Here is a 17,539-nt window from a genome sequence, read left to right as displayed (position 1 = left end):
AGGGATACTAGCTAGATTCCTGCATTTTTTGAAAATTTATCACACCAGGGTACTGCTTACTGTCCTCCTAGGAGGTGTTGCTCCTGGCTGGGGATAATTTCCTTTACACTCAGGATGGGTATACCAAAAAATGCATGTTAATCACAATAAATTGTAGACAAAAAGCTCGGAGCCTGAACATGCTGGAAGGTGAAAGGCATGCTACAGATAAGGGTGAATTGGAGCAATATGGTATAGAGGGGCAATTGTTGTCAATGGACTGAACCAGGGCATATGAAGCAGCCAAGGCAAACCATGGAAAGGCCTGCAGGGCTTGGTTGTGGATTGATAGGGAGGTTATGGTTTCAAAGCATTTCACATGACTGATAGAGAACAAACACAAGCGAATGAAACCTTCCTTTATCTGTTTCTGGCATTATCTCATTAATGTGGGAAATGGTGAATTAGTATGAAAGAGAGTTCTGATGAAAAAACAGCAATGATACCATTCAAGAGTAAAGAGATGTCAATGGACTGAATCAGGGCACATGAAGCAGCCAAGATTTCTCAAGCCTTGTTGTGGATAGGGAGTTGTGGTTTTGAAGAATTACACGTGAAAGCTAGAGAACAGATGCCAGCAAATGAGACCATTCTTCATCTGTTCTCAGCAATACCTCATTAATGTGGGAAATGGTGAACAAGTATGAAAGAAGGAAGAAAGAAAGTTATGATGAGAATAATAACAATTACAATAACATTAAAGAGAGAAGATGATGATTCACGGGCCTACCAGCTCTATTCATTACATGAAAATGATTATTATAATGCATGATAATGAAAAAGTATTTGGATTCCTGTACTGGCTGTGACTTCATCCGCTATTTTGAAATCTCAAGACCTGAAAATAAAAGTAATAAAGAAAATAGATGGTAGTGATGCCATAAAATCACAGTGTTTTAGTTAAACATGCTATCTTCAATCTGAACTACCTGTATCCAATATCATTTGTGTGAATGTATGAACAGATTTTACTTCCGGAGTTAGTTAACTTACTGAAAAGAATTCTGTGGAAAGATTTTTTTCATAAGTAATTGCTGTTTCCCACAACACCGTGGTAGCACCAGGAAACAGACAAAAAATAGCCCATCCACTCATACACACACATATATATACATAAAGGCCCATACATACACATAAACACATCAACATATACAAAAATACACACACACACACACACACACATATATATTTAAATTTATTTATTTATTTATTTATTTTGCTTTGTCGCTGTCTCCCGTGTTTGCGAGGTAGCACAAGGAAACAGACGAAAGAAATGGCCCAACCCACCCCCATACACAATGTATATATATACACATCCACACACGCAAATATACATACCTATACATCTCAATGTACACATATATATACACACACACAGACGCATACATATATACCCATGGACACAATTCATACTGTCTGCCTTTTATTCATTCCCATCGCCACCTCGCCACACATGGAATACCATCCCCCTCCCCCCTCATGTGTGCGAGGTAGCACTAGGAAAAGGCAACAAAGGCCCCATTCGTTCACACTCAGTCTCTAGCTGTCATGCAATAATGCCCGAAACCACAGCTCCCTTTCCACATCCAGGCACCACACACCTTTCCATGGTTTACACCTGACGCTTCACATGCCCTGATTCAATCCACTGACAGCACGGCAACCCCGGTATACAACATCGATCCAATTCACTCTATTCCTTGCCCTCCTTTCACCCTCCTGCATGTTCAGGCCCCGATCACACAAAATCTTTTTCACTCCATCTTTCCACGTCCAATTTGGTCTCCCACTTCTCCTCGTTCCCTCCACCTCCGACACATATATCCTCTTGGTCAATGTTTCCTCACTCATTCTCTCCATGTGCCCAAACCATTTCAAAACACCCTCTTCTGCTCTCTCAACCACGCTCTTTTTATTTCCACACATCTCTCTTACCCTTACATTACTTACTCGATCAAACCACCTCACACCACACATTGTCCTCAAACATCTCATTTCCAGCACATCCACCCTCCTGCGCACAACTCTATCCATAGCCCACGCCTCGCAACCATACAACATTGTTGGAACCACTATTCCTTCAAACATAGCCATTTTTGCTTTCCAAGATAATGTTCTCGACTTCCACACATTCTTCAAGGCTCCCAGGATTTTCGCCCCCTCCCCCACCCTATGATCCACTTCCGCTTCCATGGTTCCATCCGCTGCCAGATCCACTCCCAGATATCTAAAACACTTCACTTCTTCCAGTTTTTCTCCATTCAAACTTACCTCCCATTTGACTTGACCCTCAACCCTACTGTACCTAATAACTTTGCTCTTATTCACATTTACTCTTAACTTTCTTCTTTCACACACTTTACCAAACTCAGTCACCAGCTTCTGCAGTTTCTCACATGAATCAGCCACCAGCACTGTATCATCAGCGAACAACAACTGACTCACTTCCCAAGCTCTCTCATCCCCAACAGACTTCATACTTGCCCCTTTCCAAAACTCTTGCATTCACCTCCCTAACAACCGCATCCATAAACAAATTAAACAACCATGGAGACATCACACACCCCTGCCGCAAACCTACATTCATTGAGAACCAATCACTTTCCTCTCTTCCTATACGTACACATGCCTTACATCCTCGATAAAAACTTTTCACTGCTTCTAACAACTTGCCTCCCACACCATATACTCTTAATACCTTCCACAGAGCATCTCTATCAACTCTATCATATGCCTTCTCCAGATCCATAAATGCTACATACAAATCCATTTGCTTTTCTAAGTATTTCTCACATACATTCTTCAAAGCAAACACCTGATCCACACATCCTCTAACACTTCTGAAACCACACTGCTCTTCCCCAATCTGATGCTCTGTACATGCCTTCACCCTCTCAATCAATACCCTCCCATATAATTTACCAAGAATACTCAACAAACTTATACCTCTGAAATTTGAGCACTCACTCTTATCCCCTTTGCCTTTGTACAATGGCACTATGCATGCATTCCGCCAATCCTCAGGCACCTCACCATGAGTCATACATATATTAAATAACCTTACCAACCAGTCAATAATACAGTCACCCCCTTTTTAATAAATTCCACTACAATACCATCTAAACCTGCCGCCTTGCCGGCTTTCATCTTGTAATTTGAGCACTCACTCTTATCCCCTTTGCCTTTGTACAATGGCACTATGCAAGCATTTCGCCAATCCTCAGGCACCTCACCATGAATCATACATACATTAAATAACCTTACCAACCAGTCAACAACACAGTCACCCCCTTTTTTAATAAATTCCACTGCAATACCATCCAAACCTGCTGCTTTGCCAGCTTTCATCTTCCGCAAAGCTTTTACTACCTCTTCTCTGTTTACCAAATCATTTTCCCTAACCCTCTCACTTTGCACACCACCTCGACCAAAACACCCTATATCTGCCACTCTATCATCAAACACATTCAACAAACCTTCAACATATCCACCTCATCTCCTTCTCACATCACCACTACTTGTTATCACCTCCCCATTAGCCCCCTTCACCGAAGTTCCCATTTGCTCCCTTGTCTTACACATTTTATTTACCTCTTTCCAGAACATCTTTTTATTCTCCCTAAAATTTAATGATACTCTCTCACCCCAACTCTCATTTGCCCTCTTTTTCACCTCTTGCACCTTTCTCTTGACCTCCTGCCTCTTTCTTTTATACATCACCCACTCATTTGCATTTTTTCCCTGCAAAAATCGTCCAAATGCCTCTCTCTTCTCTTTCACTAATAATCTTACTTCTTCATCCCACCACTCACTACCCTTTCTAATCAACCCACCTCCCACGCTTCTCATGCTACAAGCATCTTTTGCGCAAGCCATCACTGCTTCCGTAAATACATCCCATTCCTCCCCCACTCCCCTTACCTCCTTTGTTCTCACTTTTTCCATTCTGTACTCAGTCTCTCCTGGTACTTCCTCATACAAGTCTCCTTCCCAAGCTCACTTACTCTCACCACTCTCTTCACCCCAACATTCTCTCTTCTTTTCTCAAAACCCCTACAAATCTTCACCTTTGCCTCAACAAGATAATGATCAGACTTCCCTCCAGTTGCACCTCTCAGCACATTAACATCCAAAAGTATTTATACATATATACACTTGTACATATTCATACTTGCTTGCCCTCATCCAATCCTGGTGACACCTCGCCCCACAGGAAACAGCAACGCTACCCCCTAATACGGCAAGGTAGCACCAGGAAACCAGACAAAAAAAGGCCTAATTCATTTAGACTCATTCTCTAACTGTCATGAGTAATGCACCAAAACCACAGCTACCTATCCACATCAAGGCTGCGCATACCTTTCTATGGTTCACCCGACATTTCACATGTCCTCGTTCAGTCCACTGACAGCATGTCAACCCCGGTATACCACATCATTAAAATTCACTATATTCCTTGCATGCCTCTCCCTCTCCTGTATGTTCAGGACCCAATCACTCAAAATTTTTCTCACTACATCCCTCCACCTCCAATTTGGTCTCCTGCTTCTCCTTGTTCCATTCACCTCTAACACATATATCCTCTTTGTCAACCTTTCCTCGCTCATTTGTTTCATTTCGAAACCATTTCAACACACCCTCTACTGCTCTCTCAACCACACTCTTTTTATTACCACACATCTCTCTTACCCTTGCATTACTTTTTTTTTTTTTTTTTTTTTTTTTGCTTTGTCGCTGTCTCCCGCGTTTGCGAGGTAGCGCAAGGAAACAGACGAAAGAAATGGCCCAACCCACCCCCATACACATGTATATACATACTCTTATCCTTCTCCCTTCACACCTTCTTCCAAACTCAGTCACCAACATCTGAAGTTTCTCACGCAAATCAGCTACAAGTGCTGTATCATTGACGAACAACAACTAACTCACTTCCCAGGCCCTCTCATCCCAAGCAAACTACATACTCACCCCTCTCTCCAAGACTCTTGCAATTGCCTCCCTCACAACCCCATCCATAAACAAATTAATCATAGTAACATCACAAATCCCTGCTGCAGACTAACCTCCACTGGGACCCATTCACTCTACCCATTCACTCTCTGCTCTTCCTACTCATACACATGCCCTACACCTTTAATTAAAACTTCTCACTGCTTCTAGCATCTTATCTCCCAAACAATATACAGTGTATTCTTAAGACCTTCCATAAAACATCTCTATCAACCCTATCAAATACCTTTTCAAGATTATAATGCCAAATACAAATCCATCTGTTTTTCTAATTATTTCTCACAAACATTCCTCAAAATAAACACCTGACCCACACATTCTCTACCACTTATGATGACCAATTATCAAACATCAGCTCATTACTCCAAAAATTTCATGTAAATGTAGTTTTCAAAAACAATTGTACTGTAAAAGACATCTTGATCAAGAATTCTTCCAACGAGAAGGTATGCTGTATTTACCACATTCCTTGCAAAAATTTTAACAAGATTTATATAAGTGAGACAGGCAGGGTTTGGATGATAGAATAAGACAGCATTCATAATGGTCAGCAGTCTAATGCCCTATTTGTACATCTCAATGAAAGTAATCACCCAGTTGACTGGGAAGAATGCCAAGGTAATTGTCAAGTGTAAAGACAGAGATGAAAGAAATATCATAGAATCTAGTATTAATAACTACCGTGAGGATAGTGTGTTGAATATCAGTCAAGGAATGTACAAATTAGATCCATTTATTGTAGAAAATGTTGTTAAAAGGTTTCTCAATTTAATTCAAGCAAAATGTCAATCCTGTGTGTGTGTGTGTGTGTGTGTGTGTGTGTGTGTGTGTGCGCGCGCATGTGTGTGTGTGTCCTCCACCTTTTTATGTGAGATCAGGTCTAGACACAGGTAAAGAGAGCATCAGGGTGAACCCTGAACCAATCTTGTTTCTCGATAATCACTAGGTCCTTATTCCTTCTTCTCGGTGTATATGTCTACCTTGATTTGTCTTTGGTCCTCTCATTCTGTAACTGTCCTCTGAAGATGTGTTAATACACAAAAGCACTCAGCATTCTGTGTTTTCTTTTCCATGTGTTTTTTTAGCATCTATATAATCACATGTCTGTTGTGATTTTGTGCATACATATGTATACATACATAAACATATACATACATATACATATACATATGATACAGTGGCAGATATAGGGTGTTTTGGTCGAGGTGGTGTGCAAAGTGAGAGGGTTAGGGAAAATTATTTGGTAAACAGAGAAGAGGTAGTAAAAGCTTTGCGGAAGATGAAAGCCGGCAAGGCAGCAGGTTTGGATGGTATTGCAGTGGAATCTATTAAAAAAGGGGGTGACTGTATTGTTAACTGGTTGGTAAGGTTATTTAATGTATGTATGACTCATGGTGAGGTGCCTGAGGATTGGCGGAATGCGTGCATAGTGCCATTGTACAAAGGCAAAGGGGATAAGAGTGCTCAAATTACAGAGGTATAAGTTTGTTGAGTATTCCTGGTAAATTATATGGGAGGGTATTGATTGAGAGGGTGAAGGCATGTACAGAGCATCAGATTGGGGAGGAGCAGTGTGGTTTCAGAAGTGGTAGAGGATGTGTGCATCAGGTGTTTGCTTTGAAGAATGTATGTGAGAAATACTTAGAAAAGCAAATGGATTTGTATGTAGCATTTATGGATCTGGAGAAGGCATATGATAGAGTTGATAGAGATGCTCTGTGGAAGGTATTAAGAATATATGGTGTGGGAGGAAAGTTGTTAGAAGCAGTGAAAAGTTTTTATCGAGGATGTAAGGCATGTGTACGTGTAGGAAGAGAGGAAAGTGATTGGTTCTCAGTGAATGTAGGTTTGTGGCAGGGGTGTGTGATGTCTCCATGGTTGTTTAATTTGTTTATGGATGGGGTTGTTAGGGAGGTGAATGCAAGAGTTTTGGAAAGAGGGGCAAGTATGAAGTCTGTTGGGGATGAGAGAGCTTGGGAAGTGAGTCAGTTGTTGTTCGCTGATGATACAGCGCTGGTGGCTGATTCATGTGAGAAACTGCAGAAGCTGGTGACTGAGTTTGGTAAAGTGTGTGAAAGAAGAAAGTTAAGAGTAAATGTGAATAAGAGCAAGGTTATTAGGTACAGTAGGGTTGAGGATCAAGTCAATTGGGAGGTAAGTTTGAATGGAGAAAAACTGGAGGAAGTAAAGTGTTTTAGATATCTGGGAGTGGATCTGGCAGCGGATGGAACCATGGAAGTGGAAGTGAATCATAGGGTGGGGGAGGGGGCGAAAATCCTGGGAGCCTTGAAGAATGTGTGGAAGTCGAGAACATTATCTCGGAAAGCAAAAATGGCTATGTTTGAAGGAATAGTGGTTCCAACAATGTTGTATGGTTGCGAGGCGTGGGCTATGGATAGAGTTGTGCGCAGGAGGGTGGATGTGCTGGAAATGAGATGTTTGGGGACAATGTGTGGTGTGAGGTGGTTTGATCGAGTAAGTAATGTAAGGGTAAGAGAGATATGTGGAAATAAAAAGAGCGTGGTTGAGAGAGCAGAAGAGGGTGTTTTAAAATGGTTTAGGCACATGGAGAGAATGAGTGAGGAAAGATTGACCAAGAGGATATATGTGTCGGAAGTGGAGGGAACGAGGAGAAGTGGGAGACCAAATTGGAGGTGGAAAGATGGAGTGAAAAAGATTTTGAGTGATCGAGGCCTGAACATGCAGGAGGGTGAAAGGCGGGCAAGGAATAGAGTGCATTGGATCGATGTGGTATACCGGGGTTGACGTGCTGTCAGTGGATTGAATCAGGGCATGTGAAGCGTCTGGGGTAAACCATGGAAAGTTCTGTGGGGCCTGGATGTGGAAAGGGAGCTGTGGTTTCGGGCATTATTGCATGACAGCTAGAGACTGAGTGTGAACGAATGGGGCCTTTGTTGTCTTTTCCTAGCGCTACCTCGCACACATGAGGGGGGAGGGGGATGGTATTCCATGTGTGGTGAGGTGGCGATGGGAATGAATAAAGGCAGACAGTGTGAATTGTGTGAATGGGTATATATGTATGTGTCTCTGTGTGTATATATATGTGTACATTGAGATGTATAGGTATGTATATTTGCGTGTGTGGACGTGTATGTATATACATGTGTATGGGGGTGGGTTGGGCCATTTCTTTCATCTGTTTTCCTTGCGCTACCTCGCAAACACTGGAGACAGCGACAAAGCAAAATAAATAAATAAAAATACATATATACATGTACATATTCATACTTACGTGCCTTCATCCACTTCCGACACTACCCCGTCCTAAGGGAACAGCACAAATGCATGGAGGAAAGTGAAAAAGATAACATACATTCTCTTCTCTTCCTCCACACCCAATCGTGACCCCATGTCAGTGAGGTAACACCAGGAAGCAAGACGAAGAATGTCCACATCTGCTCACACTCATTCTCTAACTGTCACGTGTAATGCGCCAAAACCACAGCTCCCTATCAACATGCAGGTCCCACAGACCTTTCCATGGATTACCCCAGATGTTTCACATGCCCTGGTACAGTCCATTGACCTCCATACTTCTCGCATGTCATAGAAAGCGACTAAAGGGGGTAAGAGCAGGGGACTGGAAACCCATCCCCTTCTTGCATTTCAATTTCTAAAACAGGAAACACACACACACACACACACACATATATTTATTTCATATCTAATTCATTTATTATACATAATTACTGCTTCCCACGTCAGTGAAGTAGCGCCAGGAAACAGACGAAGAATGGCCCATCCACACATATACACATATATGTACATAAATGCCCACATACACATAATACATACATATACATATCAACACGGAATGCGTGCATAGTGCCATTGTACAAAGGCAAAGGGGATAAGAGTGAGTGCTCAAATTACAGAGGTATAAGTTTGTTGAGTATTCCTGGTAAATTATATGGGAGGGTATTGATTGAGAGGGTGAAGGCATGTACAAAGCATCAGATTGGGGAAGAGCAGTGTGGTTTCAGAAGTGGTAGAGGATGTGTGGATCAGGTGTTTGCTTTGAAGAATGTATGTGAGAAATACTTAGAAAAGCAAATGGATTTGTATGTAGCATTTATGGATCTGGAGAAGGCATATGATAGAGTTGATAGAGATGCTCTGTGGAAGGTATTAAGAATATATGGTGTGGGAGGAAAGTTGTTAGAAGCAGTGAAAAGTTTTTATCGAGGATGTAAGGCATGTGTACGTGTAGGAAGAGAGGAAAGTGATTGGTTCTCAGTGAATGTAGGTTTGCGGCAGGGGTGTGTGATGTCTCCATGGTTGTTTAATTTGTTTATCGATGGGGTTGTTAGGGAGGTAAATGCAAGAGTTTTGGAAAGAGGGGCAAGTATGAAGTCTGTTGGGGATGAGAGAGCTTGGGAAGTGAGTCAGTTGTTGTTCGCTGATGATACAGCGCTGGTGGCTGATTCATGTGAGAAACTGCAGAAGCTGGTGACTGAGTTTGGTAAAGTGTGTGGAAGAAGAAAGTTAAGAGTAAATGTGAATGAGAGCAAGGTTATTAGGTACAGTAGGGTTGAGGGTCAAGTCAATTGGGAGGTGAGTTTGAATGGAGAAAAACTGGAGGAAGTGAAGTGTTTTAGATATCTGGGAGTGGATCTGGCAGCGGATGGAACCATGGAAGCGGAAGTGGATCATAGGGTGAAGGAGGGGGCGAAAATTCTGGGGGCCTTGAAGAATGTGTGGAAGTCGAGAACATTATCTCGGAAAGCAAAAATGGGTATGTTTGAAGGAATAGTGGTTCCAACAATGTTGTATGGTTGCGAGGCGTGGGCTATGGATAGAGTTGTGCGCAGGAGGATGGATGTGCTGGAAATGAGATGTTTGAGGACAATGTGTGGTGTGAGGTGGTTTGATCGAGTGAGTAACGTAAGGGTAAGAGAGATGTGTGGAAATAAAAAGAGCGTGGTTGAGAGAGCAGAAGAGGGTGTTTTGAAGTGGTTTGGGCACATGGAGAGAATGAGTGAGGAAAGATTGACCAAGAGGATATATGTGTCGGAGGTGGAGGGAACGAGGAGAAGAGGGAGACCAAATTGGAGGTGGAAAGATGGAGTGAAAAAGATTTTGTGTGATCGGGGCCTGAACATGCAGGAGGGTGAAAGGAGGGCAAGGAATAGAGTGAATTGGAGCGATGTGGTATACCGGGGTTGACGTGCTGTCAGTGGATTGAATCAAGGCATGTGAAGCGTCTGGGGTAAACCATGGAAAGCTGTGTAGGTATGTATATTTGCGTGTGTGGACGTATGTATATACATGTGTATGGGGGGGGTTGGGCCATTTCTTTCGTCTGTTTCCTTGCGCTACCTCGCAAACGCGGGAGACAGCGACAAAGTATAATAAAAAAAAAAAAACATATCAATATATGCATACATATACATACACATGTGCAGACATTACATACATACACATGTACATATTCATACTTGCTTGCCTTCATCCATTCCTGTCGCTACCCTGCCCCACACGAAAATAGCATCACTATCCCCAGTTTCAGCGAGGCAGCACCAGGTACAAAGACAAAAAGGCCACATTCATTCACACTCAGTCTCTAGCTGCCATGTGTAATACATTGAAACCACAGCTACCTATCGATATCCAGGTCCCACAGACCTTTCCTTGGTTTACCACAGACACTCCACATGCCCTGGTTCAGTCCATTGACCGTACATCAACACAGGTATACCACATCATTCCAATTCACTCTATTCCTTGCACGCCTCTCACCCTCCTGCATATTCAGGCCCAGATCACTCAAAATCTTTTTCACTCCATCCTTCCACCTACAATTTGGTCTCTCGCTTCTCCTTGTTCCCTCCACCTCTGATGCATATATCCCCTTTGTCAATTTTTCCTCCCTCATTCTCTCCATATGTCCAAACCATTTCAACACACCCTCTTCTGCTCTCTCAACCAGTTCATCTCTGAATATTGGAGAATGTGTGAAAGGAGAGCCAGGAATAAATGTGAATATAAGCTAGGTTCTAAGGTTTAGCAGTGGAAAGAGATAGGTTATTTGGAGTGAGTTAGAATGAAGAGGACCTAGCAGAAGTGAGATGTTTCAGATACCTGGAAAGGGACATGGCAACAAATGAAATCATGGGTTATGAAGTGAGCCATTGGGTGGGCAAGGGGGAGAATGTTCTGGATGTGTTAAGGAATGTATGGAAAGAGAGGTCAGTGACCACATTAATGCATTTCAAAAAGGTTACAGCAATAATAATGATCAGATCATCTTGATCCTTTTCCTCATCAAGATATATTTGACATTTCTATCAACAAGCTCAAAACATACTCCATATTCCAATACACTTTTATCCTAGTTTTCATCTGGTTGCAATAATATCTCTATGCCCATTTTTTCCATATGTTTGAGATCCAACATCTCTACAGTGAATATGTGTGAATCATTCTACCAATCTATACTCCTATTGTCTTTCATATCCTCTTTCCAGTAACTCCTCTTGAAAGGTCCTTTGAATAATGCTCTTCTCTTGCCCTATATGTTTACACACAAAAATCTATATGTTTAGACACACAAAAATCCATCTCATTCATTACGCATACAGCTTTAGCCATAGTACAGTAGGTCGTAGCTGGTAAGCAGCTAACGACCAGGGACGTATATTACCAGTCCTACCCACCTGGGTATCAGGAGGGTCAGCGATAGCTGCACAGTGAGCCAGTACTTCACTGGTTGTCGAGTTGAACTCCTCTGACCCAGGTAGCTGTCCTTTCTTTCTGTCTCAACTACACATGAACTGCTGGCATTCTGTCCACAAACTTACAATTATCTCTCCCTGTCACACACAACACTTAACTCACGCAGCTCATTCTTCGTAACTCTAGACTTTCCTGTGGTGAGTGCTATATGCTAGCTCTGCCTTTCAGCAAAATTGTAGAAGAAAGAGATGGAAGTTGTAGATAGGAATATTTAAGTAGGACTAACAGGTAGAAACGTAGTAGTAGTAGGTAAGAACATTATGCAGTAGTCAATAGGAACATTAGGTAAGAACCTTTGCAAACACTGCACTATATTGGCCCTCTACCAGTGACCTTTTAATGGTGAGGCACTAAAGGCTAAGCAGCAGCAGTGGAGTTCACTAGTCATAGAGACTATTGCTGTGGCCATCCCATTGAGGGAGTTCCTGAAAGGAACAGGCATCAGAGATACAGACAGATAGAGATAGATACAGTTCAATTAATTTCCAAGTACAATGTGCAAGTACCCAAAGAAATGACACTTGTCTTCCTACTTCATAAAAACATAACACTTCATCAAATTTCATGATTAAACACATACTCATCCATAACATCTTCACTTTTTAAGTGTATCAAAATATCATTTTCAGATTTCAACTCTCTTCCTTCAGAGCCTGATTAACAAAAACTAGTTCTGCCTATGATGAGAAACCCCAAAACCTAAGAATTCCAAATTTTCTATTCTAGGACCCATTTCTCCATGTCATAAATCCTATTCCACTTCTCACATTTTCAACAACACTAGCATCAGTAAAACAGACGTCATCATTTCGAAGTGCATGCATCTTTTCAAGTGCAAGAGCCTTTGCCTGCTCACTAACAACATTCATTCTCCTATCCAGTAATAATACACAATCAATATTCAGATACTAACAATTCTGTCACCATCACATTCGATATCTCTAATATCATCCTCAATGCTGCAATCTTTTATAAAAAATACAAGTGACTTGGTCCACTTCCCCTTGGTCCTAATTTTCAGTACATCCTAATATCACATTCCTTTGCCTGATAACATTCCATAGTTTCTCTCTCCTTAAATTACCACAGTTAGTCCACCTGGGTGTATCAAAAAATTATCTGAAGGGCATTATTATGAATTACTAATATGGCTCTTTCTCTGGAGTTGTAACCGTTGCTAAACCTTGAGAAAGCTAACCAACTAATGACTTAATCCATACAGTATGAATCACTCATACCTCTAGTTGAGGCACTCTTGTTTATCTTCATTAATTTAAAAAAACTGCTCACTCAATAATGTAAATGTGATTTAAAGATAAGAAAAACTGTAACAATGTCTTTCCTTATTGTAACAATGTCTTTCCTTATTCTTCTCTTCCACTGTAATTGTGTGAATGTCTGTAAGTGTTAAAAGTACATGAGTGCATATGTGCCTACCTTTTGTGATACTCTATCAGTGCAATATAGTGCATACTTGCAAGTGTGTGTTACATTTCCCTTACTTATTACAACATACAGTTTTAGTTTACCTTATTTTCTGTAGCCAGAGCTGTGATCAGTCTCTGCTGTTGTTCACATTCATCATCACCAAGAGATGCAGCTTTCCTCATTACTGCAACCATTTCACTTATTCGCTCAATCTGCGCTGCAAGCTGAAGCATTCATAAATCAATTTGTGTTGGTAACTTATCCATGAATGATAATACTATTACCTTTCCTTCTGTATCTCTTATGCCAGCTTCAAGAAAACAGCAGAATGATTCACTGTTAACATTCAATGTACATCATAATCTTTATAGAAAGGCAAAAGATTCCTTCATCAGAACCCCACTTATATATACAGGGTATTTCCTCATTCTGTGCTCTCCATCTACCACTGGTCTTCCATTATTCTAGTCAACTGCCTCAGGTGAACTCACCAAATAAATCATTATTTATTTATTTTGCTTTGTCGCTGTCTCCCGCATTAGCGAGGTAGCGCAAGGAAACAGACGAAAGAATGGTCCAACCCACCCACATACACATGTATATACATACACGTCCACACACACAAATATACAAACCTATACATCTCCATGTACACATATATATACACACACAGACATATACATATATACACATGTACATAATTCATAGTCTGCCTTTATTTATTCCCATCGCCACCTCGCCACACATGGAATAACGACCCCCTCCCCCCTCATGTGTGCGAGGTAGCGCTAGGAAAAAACAACAAAGGACACATTCGTTCACACTCAGTCTCTACCTGTCATGTAATAATGCACTGAAACCACAGCTCCCTTTCCACATCCAGACCCCACAGAACTTTCCATGGTTTACCCCAGACGCTTCACATGCCCTGGCTCAATCCACTGACAGCATGTCGACCCCGGTATACCACATCGTTCCAATTCACTCTATTCCTTGCACACCTTTCATTCTCCTGCATGTTCAGGCCCTGAGCACTCAAAATCTTTTTCACTCCATCTTTCCACCTCCAATTTGGTCTCCCACTTCTCCTCGTTCCCTCCACCTCTGACACATATATCCTCTTGGTCAATCTTTCCTCACTCATTCTCTCCATGTGACCAAACCATTTCAAAACACCCTCTTCTGCTCCCTCAACCACACTCTTTTTATTTCCACACATCTCTCTTACCCTTACATTACTTACTCGATCAAACAACCTCACACCACATATTGTCCTCAAACATCTCATTTCCAGCACATCCACCCTCCTGCACACAACTCTATCCACAGCCTACGCCTCGCAACCACACAACATTGTTGGAACCACTATTCCTTCAAACATACCCATTTTTGCTTTCCGAGATAATCTTCTCGACTCATGATCTTTCTTCTCATGCCCAGGTGCATATGCACCAATAATCACCCATCTCTCTCCATCCTCTTTCAGTTTTACCCATATCAATCTAGAGTTTACTTTCTTACACTCTATCACATACTCCCACAACTCCTGTTTCAGGAGTAGTGCTACTCCTTCCCTTGCTCTTGTCCTCTCACTAACCCCTGACTTTACTCCCAAGACATTCCCACACCACTCTTCCCCTTTACCCTTGAGCTTCGTTTCACTCAGAGCCAAAACATCCAGGTTCCTTTCCTCAAACATACTACCTATCTCTCCTTTTTTCTCATCTTGGTTACATCCACACACATTTAGACACCCCAATCTGAGCCTTCGAGGAGGATAAGCACTCCCCGCGCGACTCCTTCTGTTTCCCCTTTTAGAAAGTTAAAATACAAGGAGGGAAGGGTTTCTGGCCCCCTGCTCCCATCCCCTTTATTCACCTTCTATGACACGTGAGGAATGCGTGGGAAGTATTCTTTCTCCCCTATCCCCAGGGATAAATCATTATATAATAATTTTCTCATATCAATCACCCTTCATCAATCTATACATTGCTTTTTCAGTACCAAAATGCTCTCTGTTCAGTCATATCTCCCATATTCATAATTCTACATATTTGAAAATCATCATAAATGCTTACAACCACACATCTCTTACACTATCAGTTCTTACACAATCAACCCAACACACATTAACATATTGTCCTCAAGCATTCAATTTCCAGCATGTTCACTTTCTTCCTTTCTTCTCCATTTCAGGCTCAAAACATGTATCCATACCACACTGTTAGGATTACTCTACAGTAACTTGAAAGTTACCCATCTTTACCCAGACAGTCACTGATCTCTCCAACAAGACTCCTAATCACAAACAGAACCTTAGCATCCTCTCTCACTCTCTCAATCCATGACTCATCTCAGCACCCATATCCACTCCCAGGTTCTAAAAGCACTCTTCTTCCTTCATTTCCTTGCCATTCATACTTCCACTCCAACCACCCAGTCTCATTCCCTGCAAATGTCATTATCTTACTTCTATTTTCAGTTACTCTCAACTTACTCCATTTACACACATTCCTTAGCTCTCTCATCAGCTTCTAGAGTTTCTCTTTGGAGTTTGCTACCAAAGCTGTGGCACCTGCAAACAGCAACTGATTCACCTCCCAACCCCCCACACCACCAGTAAAACATAGGCACTTACATTACTCTAAGACCACTGCATTCACCTCCCTATGCACCCATCCACAAGCAAATTAAAGGAACATGGTGACATCACACATCCTTGATACAAACTCACCTTCCTTGAAAGTCAATTACACGCCTCCCTTCCTATTCACACACATGCTTTAACCTCTCAGTAAAACTCATAACTGCATTGTGTACCTTTCTATTTAGCCCATATATTTGCAGTATCTTCCATAACAGCTCGCAAATTATTCATAGAAAACATCTGGTATGCTCATCCTCTACCTCTCCTGAAGCCACAATGCTCTTTCCTGGTAAGACGTTCTATGCAATCAGAAGTTCTTCGCATGCTACCAACCTCTCTATCAATGCTCTCCTATGCACTTTACCCTGTACTCTCACCTCTGTAATTAGAGCATTACTTCTAATTCCCTTGCCTTTTTATATGTGGACACTATACATGCATTCTGCTAGTCCTTAGATACCTCAATTTAAACCAAACATTATTCATCATAAAATTCAGTCCAAGGAAAATGTAATGAGAGGACACAGCATCACAAATTTTGTACTCCACTATGTCTAATGATGTCAACTGACTAACCTTGGCCTGCTCCTGAGTGTTAGGCTGAGCTTGTTTTGAGTTTACCGTCACTAGTTTAGCTACTTGCTGCCGGTATTTGGACATAATCAGTTCCATAACATTTTGGTGTTCTTCAAGGGCTAATCGCAATTCTTTGTTTTCCTGCAAAAAAAAAAGGAAGAATTCTTTTTATTAAGAAAAATATCCAAAACAGAGGTGCATATTTCTAAGCATATGATAGTACTTTCATGCATAAAAGCAGCAAAAGAATCAACAGGTGCTAAAAGATGTCTGAACAATCATTAATCTTTTTTTTTTTTTTTTTTTTTTTTTTTTGCTTTGTCGCTGTCTCCCGCGTTTGCGAGGTAGTGCAAGGAAACATACGAAAGAAATGGCCCAACCCACCCCCATACACATGTATATACATACGTCCACACACGCAAATATACATACCTACACAGCTTTCCATGGTTTACCCCAGACGCTTCACATGCCCTGATTCAATCCACTGACAGCACGTCAACCCCGGTATACCACATCGATCCAATTCACTCTATTCCTTGCCCTCCTTTCACCCTCCTGCATGCTCAGGCCCCGATCACACAAAATCTTTTTCACTCCATCTTTCCACCTCCAATTTGGTCTCCCACTTCTCCTCGTTCCCTCCATCTCTGACACATATATCCTCTTGGTCAATCTTTCCTCACTCATTCTCTCCATGTGCCCAAACCATTTCAAAACACCCTCTTCTGCTCTCTCAACCACGCTCTTTTTATTTCCACACATCTCTCTTACCCTTACGTTACTTACTCGATCAAACCACCTCACACCACACATTGTCCTCAAACATCTCATTTCCAGCACATCCATCCTCCTGCGCACAACTCTATCCATAGCCCACGCCTCGCAACCATACAACATTGTTGGAACCACTATTCCTTCAAACATACCCATTTTTGCTTTCCGAGATAATCTTCTGGACTTCCACACATTCTTCAAGGCTCCCAGGATTTTCGCCCCCTCCCCCACCCTATGATCCACTTCCGCTTCCATGGTTCCATCCGCTGCCAGATCCACTCCCAGATATCTAAAACACTTCACTTC

General features: G+C 41.7%; 1 protein-coding gene across 5 annotated transcripts in view; it reads right to left on the bottom strand.

Annotated features, from left to right (window-relative positions):
- LOC139755301 (FGFR1 oncogene partner 2 homolog) overlaps positions 1 to 17,539 on the bottom strand; it is a 97,308-nt gene that overhangs the window by 12,182 nt on the left and 67,587 nt on the right. For 3 of the 5 annotated variants that reach the window (XM_071673417.1, XM_071673421.1, XM_071673418.1), the window contains 2 exons: positions 16,457 to 16,597; positions 13,335 to 13,457 (listed from right to left, as the gene is read on the bottom strand). In XM_071673417.1, the coding sequence (XP_071529518.1) occupies positions 13,335 to 13,457; positions 16,457 to 16,597 (264 nt within the window). Of the gene's footprint in view, positions 1 to 12,094; positions 12,231 to 13,334; positions 13,458 to 16,456; positions 16,598 to 17,539 lie in introns of those variants that run through there. The other 2 variants (XM_071673420.1, XM_071673419.1) reach the window with 2 other exon arrangements.

Source organism: Panulirus ornatus, chromosome 19, assembly GCF_036320965.1.
Source record: "Panulirus ornatus isolate Po-2019 chromosome 19, ASM3632096v1, whole genome shotgun sequence".
Taxonomy (NCBI): Eukaryota; Metazoa; Arthropoda; class Malacostraca; order Decapoda; family Palinuridae; genus Panulirus; species Panulirus ornatus.
The sequence above is the reverse complement of the archived record's forward strand: the minus strand, read 5'-3'. Positions and strand labels throughout refer to the sequence as shown.